Raw genomic sequence first — 17212 nt, 5'->3', positions numbered from 1 at the left:
CAAAAGCTCAAAAACATGTCCGACTCTTGGTTCCATGTTTTAGAAAGGAGGTGTTTACATTCAAAACTAATGTTGGGACCTGAGAAAAATAAAAATGAGTTTTCTCAAATGAGCACTTGCCCTTCCCACGTGTATAATGTTATGTATCATAATAGAAGGCTTCGAAACTTCAGTCATCTGTCATCATGTTTTTCCTTCTTATTATCATTCCTGTGAGACAAATTACAAGATCTCATAGATGCAGTCTTCAGGGAGGAAAAAAAGTACAGAGGCTAAAACTGTGTTTTCTGTGGCAGCGTTGGTGTTGGCGACACCCCAGAGGCAGTGATCTACTGCGGATGGCCAGTTTCCAGAACAACATTTATCATGAGAAAGATGACATCAGGTAGGTGTGTTTTGAATGGCTTTAAATGGGTTTGAGTGCAGCATTAACATTCACAGAATGTGACTATGGAAAACTTTCATGTAGAAATAAATATACCCGTCATTTCAGTCTAAATTAAGATGAGTGGCTGTTACAGAAAAGCCCATCAAAAATGAAATCATCAGACACGTCATCATGAATATGCATCATGTGTTTTCACACCAGAGTTCACTAAAACAGGAGTTGGCTGCAGACTGACCACGGCAAGAGTTCATAGAAGCTTGAGACTGCAGTTAGAAAAGCAGACTCAACTTTCAATAAAGACTTTGTATTTTCTTATTGTATTGAATTAAGCGACATTAAACTAATTATTTTCTTGTGAAGTATTACACTGTTCTCTGGGCAATCTGCTCTGAATTCAAAGGCATTTAATTCCAAAATTTCAAGTATTTGGATCTTAACAGATTCTGAAAAACGAAAACAAGAAAGCTAGTTTACAAAACAATATATAGGCTTGTTGCAGATGCAGCTCGTGTGTTGACAGCAGGTTGTGCCGATCCACAGAAACCTGGAGACGATCCTGTTCGGTTGCCAGTCCTCTCTGTGTGTAGTGGTGGAGCTGGGCGAGGAGCTGCCGTCACCTGCCGACATCCAGCTCGCACACAGCCGCCTGCGCGCCCTCTGTCTAGGAGGTGGGCATAAGACACAAACTCACACACAACCGCACACAACACCCAAGGAAGCACACTGCACACAAAGCTGGAGCATATAGAGGATTGTGAAGAATCAATATATCTAAGAGCTCTGATGTCTGCTTCCTTCAGGTTTGTTTCGCTGAGAAAATCAACTGCTGCTATTTAAAAAGTAAACTCAGTCATCATCACATTTTCATATCTACATAGGTTGTAACTAAGAATAAATTGTAGAATTGTAGTTATTTTAGCCTTTAGATACTAAACGATTGAGGATTTGAAAGGATTCAGAAACGGTACAATTCCTTTCTGGCTCGATCAAATGCTATCAAGCAACATCTCTCACAACGCCTAACTCTAAAGTAGGCGATCCTCTGTCATGTTTGTGATATTATCTGAAGGGTCTTTGGCATAATAATCCTGTGTACATAATTTTCTTTGTCACATTTGACAAACATTTCAAAATGTATAATTATAGCACTAAAAAAAAGTTGTTAGTGGTTTAGTGGTCGCCCAAAACAGGCATTGAGAGAGGGACTTTATTGTTGTTTTTGTCATGACAGCACACGCATGCACACACACACACACACACACACACACACACACACACACACACACACACAGCACATTCCATGGTTGAGTAAGAACAGTGATGACGAAACCCATGATTGTCTTCAACTACTGGCCCTGGAACTGAAATGCTGACCCCTCTTTCTCTCTCTCTCTCTCTCTCTCACACTCACACTCACCAAACACCCACACACACACAGACACACACACACTTGCATATAAACAATGCGTAAAGGTCAGGGATTATCACGGTTCGCACATTTTTCAGCTCAGTGTTTTGTTTGTTGTGGGTGAGCACTTCATGGCTCAGTAGATAGGCCTGTAAAAACAGCCACTCTGATGTGTTTGGTCTGGTAGTGGCTGTGGGCTTTGAGTCTTCAAAGCCACTCAATAGAAAAATGGGTAATTGTATTAGTGACTAATGCCCCTGACAATAAATGGATTTTACACTTGGCTCCCCATTCAAGGTTCATATTGATGATTAATGTTCACAAGTAGTTAAGTGAATGCCATGTGTTTTCATTCTTTGATTTTCAGAAAAAGTGGGATTCGGGACACAAGGTTTTCGACATATTGACATTAGTTGCAAAATGACATTTTTGAAAAGAACTCTTTAAGGCCTAGAACACATTGGCACATCTACATTTTCTATGGACAAAGTAGACCTGCTGTGTCTAAATTTGTCTTACTGCCCCCTAATGGGCAGTTTTATTCATACAGTAAGTTTATTCTCCAGCTCTCATCTGATTGCCGTGTGCACGCCTGAGCTTACTCTCACATTCGTTGCAATGATGTCTGAATATAATCTGTCTTATTCCTGTTTTCTGTTTTGTAGACATCTCCACATCTGTGTCAGTGCCTGATGACAAATGGTTATCTACCCTGGAAAGCACCCACTGGCTAGACTACACAAGGTAACCATCTGACTGATAACCATCATACTGCATAAAAAAACTTACTCTGGTTCTACCTATTCATGGCTTGTCTTTTTTTTTTAACTGTAAAGTTAATTAAGCAAACATTTTTGCTCAATTCATTTTCGTACTGTAAAATAACCAGAGGCCGATGAAGCTGCATTTAGTTCATTCAGTCGTTTCTCAAGCCGTTTACCATCCAAAATGACAACATCAGTAGTTGCAACATTGTGTCTCTTAATAGGTCTCCTCTTATTTTTACAACTCAATGTTTGCATTTGTAGCACTTGTTGTTAGATGAATGTGATTCCATGACATCTCGTCACCCCGCCTCTGTCTCCAGGTCCTGTTTGAGGAAAGCTTCAGAAGTGGCCTGTTTGCTTCGCAGCGGCCACCTGACTGTGGCGCTGCAAGGTGAGTCACGTGACCCAAGAGCCCTGCTCATATTATTCAATCCATTCATTATTCACGGTGCCTCCCTCCCGTTAATCCCACATTAGGGCTTGCCTTGAAAAAGCTTTATAGCAGGAACAAGCACACTCCGCTCAGGCTACATGCACACAATCAATAGGGCTCAAACAACAGGGGAACCTGCGGACACGGTCACACCAACACAACCACCGCATTTGCTCAGTTGTGAGAGAAAAGGTCAAGTAGTCTTCATAGAAGAATTAAGACATGGCTTTATCTCAAGACCTTTGCACCATATATATTTATATATATATATATATACTAGCTCTGTGGCGGGGAAGGGATGTAACCAGTCTGTAGGTTGGATCGGTACGATATGCCATCTCATCTCTTCACACAACACTGACTTGGGGACCAAGCTCCTTCCTAGTGTTGAGTGCATGAGTTATGATTCTCACAACCCCCCGAGACTGGTGTCACTGTGTTGTGTTGTCTTTGGTAGAGTGACCTTTTCACTTCCTTGTTGTGGAAGAGGAAGATGCTGGCTGTTGTTTGTCGTGGAGCGGAGGTGTCAGCTGATCACCTCCTGTTAGTAAGATGGATCAGGTGGCAGGGAATGCTGCTTGACAGAGACCAGGTTAAACCCGAACGTGCAGTGAAGGTCACCTACTTTTTTATACTCAACTTTAGCTGATTTTTATGTCTATCCCCATCTTTTGTCGAAGAGAAGATAAAAAAAGCATTGGAAAACTAAATTGTGGTTGCACATTGAACGTTTGTGTGTCCCTAAATTGCTTTCGCATTAAAAACCATGTGAGTGAAATACACAACTTGAGTGCATGATGTCTACAATGATATCAAAGTTACGCATCAGTTTACAAGAGATGATGACATGCACTCGTGACATTGTTTTGAGCAACGTTGGATGAATTCAGCCCTCCCTGCCAAAAGTTAGCATGATCATCACAAACATTTATGAATGCATTCATTATAATGAGACAGTTGTGTCTTACATGTAACTTCACATTCACAAAATGTGTGTAAAATTGAATGTACTTTGCCTGCATATTGTCAGTAATTCATATTGTATATTTCAGCACTGTAAAACACAAGTTAATGTGTCAAACCAGATCAATCAGACACTAAAAACATCTCCTGCAGGTTGACACGTGTCTGATACTTCTGTTTGACGACCATTTTCCATGTGCTCTCCCTGTTTTTTGGGGGGGGGGTTTGATGTCACAGAAGCGGAGGACCGGGACACGAGCTGCGTGGTGTCCAGCGTGGTGCAGGTGATGTGTGACCCCCACTGTCGGACGCAGCATGGCTTCCAGAGCCTGGTGCAGAAGGAGTGGGTGATGGCCGGCCACCGCTTCTACAGCCGCATCAACTACCACCGCGACAACGACAAAGAGGAGGTGAGACAACGCTGCTCTGCCTCTCGTCCCACCCTGGTGCACGGCAGTTTGTCGACATACTGAACAGGCAGGGACAAAGGGAAAAGAAACACCTCTCCTCGAGAAAGCTGCACTGATATTACAAGGCAAACTGAAAGGTTTTAATTTTACTAGTCTGCCACAGTGTGAGATCATGTACGAACATGGTTATAACATTTTACCATATGATTTTGAAGATTTTATCAAATTTTCTAACACACATATTATAACACATTTCTGTTGAGATAATCCTGGATATTACATTCATGTCAGCATATCAGACTAGAACTGAGATGCATTCAACTCTAAATTGAGACACAATTTAAACATAATGCTCCTCAACTCTTTTTTTCATCCCTCCGTCCACCTCTGTTCTCACTAATCTTTCCTTTACTGCCTCCTTCTATTCTTCTCTTTTTTTGGTCACCCCTCCCTGTCCCATCCTTTCCATCTTTCCCTGTTTTTCAAACCCTCACCGAATAAATCCTAACTCTTCTTTGCCCTTTCCCTCCGTCTCTCCGTCCCCGCAGGCTCCAGTCTTCCTGCTCTTCCTCGACTGTGTCTGGCAGCTGTGGTCCCAGTATCCCTCTCGTTTCCAGCTGACAGAGGACTTCCTGTTGGCCCTGCACGACAGCATCCACCTGCCACTCTTCTCCAGCTTCCTGGCCAACTGCCAGCGAGAGAGATGCAAACGTTCCCAGGTACCGGGACACCTGAGAGGAGGGGCTTTGGCATTGCTTGACTGAAACTCTGCCATCTCCTGTGAAATGTGTTCATGAGGGGAATGATCATTCAACTTTATTGTGTCATTTTCGTTATACTTTTTTAAACTCAATGAAAAAGATGTAAAGTTACAGCCTACAGTCCTTGACAGATCCCCACATTATTACAGCAGATAGCAAATTGTAAATGACTCGTAAAACCTTTGCACAAACCGGCAGAGAAAAAGAAAGGGCTGACATTCAACAGAAATCTGAAACAAATGTCCTCCTCTCCCCAGAACCACGGGCAGTCGTACACGCCCGTCAACGGCTGGAGAGAGGCGCTTCATCCCGACTCCTCCTCGGTTCCGGCCGACCCTCCTCTGCCCTCGGTGTGGGACTGGCCGCTGCAGTACAGCAAACGCAGACAAGAGTGCTTCACTCAGCCGGTCCCCCCGAGCCCACCACTCCAACCGCTGCTCAACGGAAACCTCAACACCAACCCAGACACACAAAAGGTAGAGCTGCCTCGTCTTTTTACACGATGCACCACAACCCCTGGTGGCCAAAGTCGGGAGCTCTCGGTTCAACGGACGCTGACAACAGACGATGACTGTTAATTATTTTCACTTAAAAGGCGTCAAAAATATAATTCGTTTTGTGAATAGCCATATTTTAGTTTGGATGCTTGCTATTACTTGAAAGCAGCACATTATATTGCAAAGGCAATGTTCACTGATGTATAAAGATGAAAATACAGTCAGTACTTCTTGATGGTTTATCGGCGTCAGAGCACTGAAGGAATTTTTATGCATGTTCCCGGGAAATTGTCTCATCTACTGTCAGAATTGACCCCTTTACTGTCTCGAGCTCATGCAAGTGACCACTGCGCCCTCTTGTGGCCATCGTAAGGCATGAACCTGATTCAGTTAGACTCTTCTGGAACAGATTAACGATAATGTAATTCAGATTTACCATCAGGTGGTTTCTGTACATGATTGGTCCTCTCTTGTTAGGGGAATGCAGATCAGTAATTCACAAATTTATTTTTAATTTAAAACTCAATCACTTAGGCAAGGCAATTTTATGTATAGCACATTTCAACAAGGCAATTTAAAGTGCTTTACATAAAACATTAAAAGCATTGGGAAGCAACATAAAATCACAATAAAATACAATAATTAAAAAGAGAAAATAAAAAGTTAAAGTAGAAAAACACAGGTGATAGAAGTTACAATGCAGTACAAGAAATGCAAAGATAGTTTATTTACTGAAAGGCAGCAGCAAACAGAAAAGTCTTTAGTCTTGATTTAAAACAACTGAGAGTTGCAGCTGTCCTGCAGTTTTCTGGGAGTTTGTTCCAGATATGTGGAGCATATAGATTTAGATTCCTCATAGCACATGTTTGGGCTCTATGGTAAAATACAAGAGCTTTTACCTGTGAATGAAACCTGAGTCCATTTTTAAATCAGTTGGGTTAAGTGGCTTGAATCAAGCCTTTGACTTACCAGCATCTTTTCGCTCCCTCCACCAGGTGACTGACACCATCCCCGGCTCAGTCTTCCTCCTCTCTCGAGGAACCTTCTCCTGTCCGGCTAACCTGCTCCCCTGGCGCAGCGGCAGTTCGGGCATTTACAAGAAGAGCCACCGGAGGGCGCTGTCCTCCGAGAGCGTGCCCGGACTGGAGAGGCTGCTGAAGGCGTGGACCCTGAGCGAGTTTCCCCAGGGCCTCACTTCCACCTCTGGATCTCAAGGACCGCTTGACCCCTACGAGCCATTGCTGCCCCTCCTCATGGGGCCCTGCATGGGCCTGTGGAGGGAGTGCTACCTCCGGGGGGCGCTCCACGCACAGGTACATGGGTAGCATGCTTTGTGTTAAAAAACAGATTATTTTCTGATCACATGAACTTCAAGATGCCCTTTTCTGCTTCAAGCAGCTGTTTCCAACCTGTGGGTCGGGGCCCCCTAAGACAAATCTGAGGTTGTGAACAATCAGATTTAACTTTTAAAAATTAAAAATCACAAAATTGATCAATTTCTTTTGACTTTTATTTGTTTTTCAACCACTTTAGAATCGGAATCAAACACACTGAAATGGCAAAAAATACATTGTGGTTGAAAGCGATTACATGTTATGAGCAGCTGCACGTAGAAACATTTTAGTTTGGTTTGAAGGGGGCACAAGCCAGAGACGTTTGGAAACCCCTGGTTTAAACAATATGACTGGTGTTATTTCTGTTTCTATTATTGTGGAAATCTCTGTGAAGATACTAAAACCTGTTTTATCGGTGTTGCTGCGACCTGTCATGACTTGGTGTTCAGCGGGTGATGTCTCTTTCATGTGCAGATAAGTTAGAGCCGTCGAATTCAACGACTCCCAAATGTGGTCGTGGTTGAGCCTCCGTGATGCCTGTACGGCAGCGAGTCCATCGGTGCCCACGCGGTGACGTTGAGAACAGCCGAGGGTTGTGTGGGAGCGAGCAGGGAGATGTAGAGGAACAAGTACAAGCTAAAGTATCACTTTAGGTTTACAGTGTAGGGTGATAGGGGAAATAATTTCTCACAATATGAAACTTCACCTACAGGCTAACACATTGTTCAACTTTGTCCTTTGCTGCATTGAGACAAGATATTTATTAATTCAAAAAGAACATTTGTGTTTGGAATGTCTGAATAGCTCAGTAATCAGCACCACTGAGCTTCTGCTGGAGAATTAGAGCTGCAGCCAGGCCACAGCTCTTGTTTAATTTTGTTGTTTTCGTGAGTTGTGTTGCTTTTCCACAGTTGTTTTCAAATCTTGACATAATCCAACTCTCTCTGTATATTAATTCAGCAAAACTACTAAATTACAAAATGCGTCTCCAATGGTGTCAACAATAAATGAATATATGGTAATCTTCAGGTAGGAGGTACTGCAGAGGAGGTACTAAAGTGTGTTTTGGGTGCATTAGAGTTGATGTTAAAGGGTGAGGATGGTGATATACCATATATTTTTCATTTGTGTGAGATTATTTTCATAGAACCCAACCAATATGGATTGGTTGCGGGCCAATGCAGATATTATGGAGCAAAGACTTTCCAATATACGGGCAATATCCATTAATAAACAAATTGGCAGGAAGATTATCAAACCCTTATAACAAAGAAATGTAATTGAGGCTTGATATTTTATACTAAAACTTAATTATAAATAAAAAACCAAAACCAAATATATAGAACTTGATTTAAGCTAATAAACCTTTTTTAAATTGTAAACCCGACTGCTAACTGCGTGTGTGTGTGTGTGTGTGTGTGTGTGTGTGTGTGTGTGTGTGTGTGTGTGTGTGTGTGTGTGTGTGTGTGTGTGTGTGTGTGTGTGTGTGTGTGTGTGTGTGTGTGTGTGTGTGTGTGTGTGTGTGTGTGTGTGTGTGTGTGTGTGTGTGTGTGTGTGTGTGTGTGAGAGAGTCGTTCGATCCCAGCTTCCACCAGTACAGTGTGTCTGACGGCTCTTCCGACAGTGTATGAATGTGACAGAAAAATGCGCGGTAAATAGCAGCGCTGTATGAATGTGTGTGAATGGGTGAATGTGACTTTCCTGTAAAGCGCTTTCAGTGGTCTATATGACTAGAAAAGTGCTATATAAATACAGCACTATTTACAGCAGCTCATTGATGTGTTTTTTAAAGTTTTGAAAATAGTTGGGTTCGATGTCACGTGAATAATATCAAACTAGTGACCTTTTCACTAGATCAGCTCACTATTGTTTTGGGTCTTTTCATTGGATTTGTCGACAACAAGAAGAAAAACACCACCACCAGATGTCTCTCCGAGTGATCATTTACTCTGGAGCAGTGACTTTACTCCGAGACAATCTAACTGTGTCATTTTCCCTCCTCAGGCATTCTCCCACCCTGCCTCCGCCAACCACCCCCACCCTGTGGAGAGACTGGCCAGGGAGGTGCAGCAGCTCAAAGACAAACTGGCACAGGTTTGTGGTGCTGCCGCCACCACCGCGGACGTGAACTCGCCCATCAAGGCGGCCGAGCGTCGGCGGACCGACGCCAACCTGAACCAAAACACCAACAACGGCACCTTCCTCTTTCCGGCTTCGAGGCCTCACGGCGCGGGTGTGACCAGAGCGGCACCCCTCCCTACCTCCACCAACCACCAGACCTCCAGGGGCCCTCCGCCAGCCACGGCACCGCCGTCCAGGCCCGGCCACAGGGACAGCGGTGGAAGCAGCAAACACACCTTCCTGTTCGGGCATTCTTCTTCAACGGAGGCCCGTCCTGACCAGCGCTACTACCCAGCACCCAATAACGCCAAGCTGCCCAAGAGCAACGGATCGATAGCTTCCTGATGTCCGGCCTTCGTCATCACTGTCCTTGTAAATGATCCAGACTGTTCCACGTCCTGCCTGCACAACACAACACCGAACAAACCTTCCCCTGAGAGGAACGCAGACGTGCGTTTCCTGTCAAACCCTTATTTGATAAACCAGAGGATGAAAACATTTGGGTGGAGCACAGTGAACCGCAGTAGTATGAAACAATCAGTGTAAGAGCCCTTTACTCTGCTACTTATCGTCTGTACTGTATTTAAAAAGAAATGTGACAACTCTTTTATATATTTGTAAAAACAAATCCTGGTATTCAGTTTTCCTCTTATTAAATATATCGAGTTGCAGCGAAGCAAAGGAAGAAAAAAAAGGGGTTAAGGGCTGAAGATGCTTAATGAAGTACGAGATGCAGTATCTTAAAGTTGGGTAGGAGCTTCTATCACACACTTTGTAAACGTCCCTTTAAGAGAGAAAGAGTCAGTGTGTAGTTTCCATTTTGAGCTTCTTATCCTCAGTGGGTTCCAGCGAACAGGACTTGAGATAGTGCCGTCGTTGGGCGGTTGTCGAGGCCGGTGTGACAGGACACAATGCAGTGAACACAGCTTTTCACTGGATGAACCTTTTTCCTGTGGGACCATCAGGCTGTTGTTGTTTTTTTGGCCGTTTTTTACCACATGCTCTTTATATCATTGTCAGGCTGATGTGCAAAGGATTCATTTCCTAATTCAGCTCATAGAAAAGTCGACTATTGTTTTGAGAGAAAGATCATTTCTGAAAACCCTCATATTTTTTTTATTTTTATTTTTAGCTGCAGGCTCTGACCAGTGACTTCAGTGTGGAATTTGGGGCATGCGAGCTATTTTGGTTCTGCTCTCATCTCATCTCTCTCCACTCCGCCTGCAGTGAGAGGCCTATATTCACTCCGATGTTACGTCTGGATCATGTGGCCACAGTCACCAAATATTACTGTGGTTCTAATTCCAGGGCTTGTTGAAACATAATCCTGTGTAAACATTAGCACTCCCAAGTATTTTTGATGTCATGTAGATAAAGTGGGATTTCTTTACCAGATTTGAGTATTACATTGAGGGTTATTCCATCAGTTTGGTGCAATTGAAAACCTAAAATATTATTTTTCTCATTACCGTACCTTGAGAAGGTAGCAGTGCTGGGAGCAACGGGAAGCTTATTTCCCTCCTCTTTATTTGTCTCGTCTGGGGGAATGTGTTAGTATGCAGCCGGCATTTAGGTCAAGGACTTGGAAGTGTCTGACTGTATTTAATTCACCGTCCGGTCCTGCGCCTTTAAATCCAAACAGGTTGTCGTTCGCATGATGTGGAATGTCGAGCAGATGCACCAGCGTTGCTCCCACGGACGGATGACATTATATTATCATGTATTTTTTTTAAAGCATGTTATTCTAGATAGTGCGGGGCAGGATACCAGTAGTCAGATGCGACTGATTCCGACCTTCTCTCATGTCTAAAGGTACCTCACCTGATAGCACTATGAATTATTCAATTGTTGTAAATATTTATCGATATTGATATATGATTCATTTTCAGAGCTTTCCAGGTGCGACAGCAACGCTCGTCTTCCGTAGGAAGAAAAGGGCCATCTTTGTCCTGTTGCATGGAAAACTGAACTTTTGACCTTCTGCTCACACCTGTTGGTCTGCGTCCTCCTTTAATTTAATGTTTTTTGGTACGAACTTCACTTCAAATTGCCAGATGTACATATTTTTTGTATCAGCATGTTTTGATCCTGATAAATAAAAAAGTGTTATCGCTTCATAAACTCTTCACTCGTGTTCATAATTTGAATAACAAATTCCGCGAAAAAATGAAAACACAATCCCACTTCTCGAACACAGCTCACAAACTTTATTTTTTTTAACAAAATAAATATTTACACATATGATCTAGGACACTTAAAAAGTAACGTGGCACTGTACAGTAGGATTAAAATCTAAAATCCAAACCGTCTCGCATGATATGTACAGTCAGAATCAAACTCATCTGACAGTCGTGTGCAAAATGCTCAATACTGACATAGGGCATGTACAGGTCAATAAGTGTAAGAAGTGTCCTGACAGGAATTATTATGGTCAATATAGAAAATATCTACTGCACAGTTAAGTCCATGCAACGCTCGAGGTTTGGTCGCTCCAACGCCCCAACATTTGTTCAGTGTTTCTAATACACGAGTTGGTAGAAACCTGCATGTTATTAAAAATATTAAATATGGGGGGGTTTTTCTCGATCATTACAATCGTCTCACTTCTTCAATTCACCGAAATACAAGAGACACTTCTTCCACATTTATTATGATAACATCTTTGCATTTTGGCACCTATGGATGTTAATGTCATGCATTCTGACGTTTTCACCTGATCACTACAGACGCACAGAGCAAGACTGAATGGATTAAGACGACCATTTGTCGTAGTTCAAAGTCAACACGTAGCTTTCATGGCAGTGGCGGCGCATTAAATACGAAATAACCAGGTCAAAGACGAGAAAAACCAAAAAGTCCAACACCAGAGAAGAGACTCGACATCCCTCCCATGCCAGAGCTTTTGAGTTCACCCCCACTGACTCCCGTGCTCCTTCCCTGTACACGGCTGCTGCAGGAGGCCGTAGGGCCCACAGAGGCACGCGGAGGAGGACGGCCCCAGGCCCCCCAGCTGGCGGATGGACTTGCACATGGGGCAGGGGTAGTCGGACAGGCCCTCAATGTCCTCGAAGGCCAGGTTGACGATCTGGTCGCAGCACGTGTCGCAGTACAAGTGGCCGCAGGAGAGGCGCTTCAGGCGAGCCTCGTAGGCGATGCAGCACTGGCAGTGCGGCACGTCGGGGCCCAGCGACAGGGAGCCGGTCAGGGAGCTGCTCTCCAGGCTGCCGGCCTGACTGGAGCTCAGCTTGGTGGGAGACCTGGGAGGGGGAGGGGCACAGTGAGCATGTGGAGGTCCACACACTGTGGAGCTGAAACGGTTATTTGATTAATTGGATGATCAGTCAATGCAAGAATGGGCTACTTTGACATTCAATTAATGTAGATTATCTTTTAATTTTTTTTCAAGCAAAAAAAAAAAGGTCAAACGTTATGTGAGATCTGCTGTTTTGCATTTCGGATTGTTGGTTGTAGTTCTAGTTTAATAAACCAAACCCATTAAACAAATAAAACTATAATCTGTAAATCAAACAATAATCGTAGAAATCCATGATGAACTGTGAGGAGCGGACGCAGCACTGTCGAGTTGACAGCTGCTGGCTGTAGCTTCATATATTTAGCATACAGATATGCGAGCGGTATTGATCGTCTCTTCCAACTCCCATCAAGTAATATGAGAACTTTCCAAAATGTCAACAATATTTTATTCAAATAATAATATTTTAACACAAAAAATGTCTAAATTATGTTTTTATGTAAAGAAATGACCATCCACCTTGTTTTATAAACTCTACCCATATAGAGTGACAGTCATAATGTGGGTCAACAACCCAGGAAAACCTAAATTGCCTCTTATAGTAGAAATGGTACAAACAATAATCTATCTATAGTCTGTTGATTCATTGTTTAGCCAATAAAGTGTCAGAAAATATTGTAGAATAATGATCCAAAGTGTCGCAGAGCCAAAAGTGCGATCTTTGAAATGTTTTCTTGGTTTGGAAGAAAATAAAGAGTTTACAGGGACCTGAAACGAGAAAATACGACAATCCTCACTTTTAATATCGCGAAGTCTCCGCCCCACTACATGTTGAGTGCTTGAAGGTGATCTATGATGTGATTCTGAGCTATACATTTAGATTTAATGGAACTCTTTTTCAAATTAAACTACTAAGAGATTATTAAAAATCTGTTATATTTTGTGACATGACGCTGCAGGGGTCACTGCTTTTATCTGTAATGTATGGTAGTGAGATGAGTATTGCTGCTTGAGCAAAGCAGTTTGAATACACAGCCGTATGGACTGTGGGACAAAACTAATTCAAATGGATTTATGAAGAAATCAATAATGAGAACGAACGACCCTAGATATAAAATACTTCATCAGTTTCAGACAAGAGGGAACAAGCCCATCCTTGCACACTGACTGAAGACAGATTTGTTCCTAACTGGTAGAACAAGAACCCGAAGCGATCGGTTGGGGAGGGGTTGGGACGGCGATTGCTCAATAATCGGAACTGTGGAGGTGTGTTCGCAGACATCCACCTGCTCTAGGATCAGAGCTGCACGTCGTGGGCCACATGGACTCATGGTGCAGCCTGTTGCTTTGGCGCTGGAGCTCCTCACTCCTGGTGAATATCTGCGGCGGAGGCACCTGCATCACTCATCATGTGGATTTCCATTGGCTGTATTGTTCCAGTCCCACTGGGACACACCTCAGAGGAGACAGGTTATTCTGATTGTGTCACATAAGCTGGCACCTATATGTCAAATGACCCAGAAGAACCTTGTTGTCACGACAACTGTGAAGTGATCCATGATGTTCATCATTAGGTTTGAAAAAAAATAAAATCCATGACAGCCTTGTGCACACCCTTGGATTGAAATTGAATCATTTAAAATCTTACCTCAATGGAGATATAAAAAGCAAACATAATTCATGTAATGACTGACATTTGCAGCGAGGATTACACAACTGAGGAGTGGTGAATTTTAGGTATATTACAGGAATACTCCATGGTGGTGTTATGAAGTCATCACTCGCCGCCAGGAATATGATGATAATATCGGTTTTCTTTTCTTCCCCGCTCGGTTTTGTCCGCGGCTGGTGACGATCACCACCACTCACCTTGACGACGACGAATCTTTGAAGCAGTCGAGGCTGAGAGCCGCCAGGATCCTCCAGAGCAGGTCCATGCCGCCGCCGCCGCCTCCTCCTCTCATGGTCCAGTCCGGATTTCATCGAGCTGCTTCCTGACGAGCGGCATATTCCGGCAAGAACACCGACACCGACGGATCTGTGCTTGGGTTTCAATCCAGGACTAAACAATGCCACCACCAAAAAGAGAGAAGCTATATTCCGCACCACCCCCTTCCCACGTTTTTACATATGCAAATGAAAGGGATGTGCCACCACCACCGTCCTCGTCATCGCCATCAACGCTCGCAGGCATGTGGAGGAAGGTGAACGACGCGCCCTGCCGTTTCTGTGCGTACGAGTCGTCGCCCCCTCCTCCTCCTCCCCTCCTCTTCCTCCTCCTCCTCCACTGCAGTAGCGGACGGTGGACGCACAGGGGCGCAGCTGAGGCGCTTCATCTTGCACACGCGCGCGCGCGCGCCTGATCGGGGCCCTCGCCAATGAGCTCAAAGTGGAGCAGGAGACCAGGGGGAATTTAAATGGCCTCAAAATGAATAACAATATTCCCACATTATATGTTCCTATAATAACAAGGATTTGGATCCTGACATCATTTGTATTTTCTATTATAGTGCATCTATCCATCTTTCTATCTATCTATCTATCTATCCATCTATATATATATCTATATATAGATATCTATCTATCTATCTATCCATCTACATATATGTATCTATCTATCTATATATATATATATAAATCCATCTATCTATCCAATTATCTATCTATCTTTCTATCCATCTAAAACATTTTAAATGTATATAAATTGAAAACTGTCGCGTATTTTGATTTCATGTATATATTATCTCCACAAGGTTTTTGTATTACAGCACATCACTACAATATATAAATATATACAATGTCATATTTTTCATTATATTACAGTTTGCACATATAATCTTATATAAGACTATATATAAATAAAGTCTTATATACTTACAGTATGGTATATAAAAGCCTTTTATGAAATATAGAATAAGATTTCCTTCTCAAAATGTATTTCAAGGACTTACATTACCATCACTATTAACTCTAGTAGCCCCTTTAATATCATCTAATTGTTTTATACTCTTTTGAATCCACTCCGCTTATTTATTCATATTCACCGTATCTGTATTGTTGTGAGTGATTTAGTGACAGTGCTCTAATATTTGTGTTTAGCGTCCAGCAGAGGCTTCATAGTAGTTCATAGACATCCAGGTCAGTACAGGGAATCAGACGGGGAATCTGATGTGTACAGTGTGAGGACAAAGTAATGTTGGATTAGCTTGCACAGCCATAATTCAGACAATAATATCCCCAAGAGGTTTAACATGTAGCTCTTAGATATTTACACAATAAGTGGGAACAGGGCTAAAAATGATGGTAAATGAGAACAGTGTTTTAAATAAAGGAAGAGTGTTCACAAAAGGCAGTGCAGTCAAATTCATCTCATCCTTCAGTAATGAGTTCAACCTCCAAAACTGAAACCTGTGTGGGTTTTTCAATTTAATGAAATAAAAGAGACAGTGTGATTGACGTGTTTTTGAAATGTGACAAGCGTCAGACTCAGGGCTCGACCGATTTAAAGTATTATTTGTTTGATGTACTTTGATAATGAGAAGTAGAGGTTCCCTCTGGTGGACTGGATGTTTGGGCAGTGTGTAGCACCTGGAGTGACCACCAGGTGGCAGCAAGTGTTCACCCTCAAATCCAAAATCAAGACTCAAGAAACACTTAACATTATATCATGAGTCGTACTGACATTAAATGCTTCATGAAGGTTAATGAATCATACTGCATCATGGCCAATGCTGAGGGAACTTACACAGAAATGTAGCTGTGCAGTTTTACATAAGCCCTGTGTTTCCGGCAACAATTCATTACAGCATTTACAGCGGCAAATAAAGGCCGGTGGAGGCTCATGATTAAATTTGGCCCTCGCTGCGTTATTGTGTGCAGGAAATTTGATCACGCTTGGAAATTAAATCGTGTGTCAACCAGGCGTCGCCTTGGATTTCCTTAAGAGACACAATTACAAAACAACCCAGCTGCAGGAGCGCACGCGTGTGGCGTACACTGTGCAGAGCTGCGGTTGGTTTCTGGAGGTATATTTTTAACTTCTGTTGATGGTAATCGTGTGTGTCAGGGCTGCAGCCAGGCCGGCAGCCGGCTGCTGCTGGGGAGACTGTGTAGCTGTGGGGGGGTTTTTCTCTGCCATGGTAACAACAGGTATTCCTTTCTGTCTCTCTCTCTCTCTTCATGTCTGTCTTTCTTCTGTACTAATGACGGCTGGTTCTTTAAAATTAGATTGTGTTGTAGCCTGATTGAAACTGATTTTTAATGCGTATATGACTGATATCTGAGAGTTATCCAGCAATGATTTATCAGACGGCATTTCTGCTTCTTTTTTTAAAACACAAAAGCATCAAAATAAATAACCGTTTGAATTGGGAATCCCATAAACTTTTTTTTGTGACCAAGATTTCCGGGACACTGAGCTGATCCAGTGTCCACAGTCCAGGTGATTAGAATTTGCGTCCCGTAAAAGACATGGTAACGGTAACCACGATGTGTCCCTAACCTTAAAGGAATGTTTTAGATGCCTAACAATAGACTGTATATAAAAATGGACGTAGTCACCGGGTCCGGAAAGTGAAGCCAATGCCGAAGTGCCTGAAGCCTGTGTTCTCTCGAATGACCAGCAGAGGGCGACTCACTGCTTGTTTCTAGAGAAGTCTATGAGAAAATGTCCTTGAATGAAAGTGTCCTTGAGCTTTCAGTCTGACCACACCCCTAGTTTCAAAACAACAAGATGGCGCTGGCCAAAACTAGTAACAATGCTCAGATGAGATTAGGATGAGAATTTTTTTAAAGTGGTGGCAATTGATGTACAAAACGGTCACTGTCATCTACGGTTTTGCAGAATCGTTTCAATGTTTTGGTCTGGTGAGCCCTCT

The 17212-nt window shown here is 43.0% G+C and overlaps 1 protein-coding gene across 4 annotated transcripts in view; it reads left to right on the top strand.

The window, feature by feature from the left end:
• mtmr11 (myotubularin related protein 11) overlaps positions 1 to 11210 on the top strand; it is a 31031-nt gene extending 19821 nt beyond the window's left edge. For 3 of the 4 annotated variants that reach the window (XM_035607510.2, XM_035607512.2, XM_035607511.2), the window contains 9 exons: positions 297 to 385; positions 929 to 1056; positions 2462 to 2540; positions 2884 to 2954; positions 4197 to 4369; positions 4918 to 5088; positions 5388 to 5606; positions 6623 to 6940; positions 8966 to 11210. In XM_035607510.2, the coding sequence (XP_035463403.1) occupies positions 297 to 385; positions 929 to 1056; positions 2462 to 2540; positions 2884 to 2954; positions 4197 to 4369; positions 4918 to 5088; positions 5388 to 5606; positions 6623 to 6940; positions 8966 to 9427 (1710 nt within the window). In that variant the 3' untranslated portion in view covers positions 9428 to 11210. The remainder of the gene's footprint in view (positions 1 to 296; positions 386 to 928; positions 1057 to 2461; positions 2541 to 2883; positions 2955 to 4196; positions 4370 to 4917; positions 5089 to 5387; positions 5607 to 6622; positions 6941 to 8965) is intronic. The other variant, XR_007030219.1, reaches the window with a different exon arrangement.
• The last annotated feature ends 6002 nt before the right edge of the window (positions 11211 to 17212 follow it).

The sequence above is a fragment of the Scophthalmus maximus genome, chromosome 20 (assembly GCF_022379125.1).
Source record: "Scophthalmus maximus strain ysfricsl-2021 chromosome 20, ASM2237912v1, whole genome shotgun sequence".
Taxonomy (NCBI): domain Eukaryota; kingdom Metazoa; phylum Chordata; class Actinopteri; order Pleuronectiformes; family Scophthalmidae; genus Scophthalmus; species Scophthalmus maximus.
This window is presented reverse-complemented; position numbering and strand designations above follow the sequence as displayed.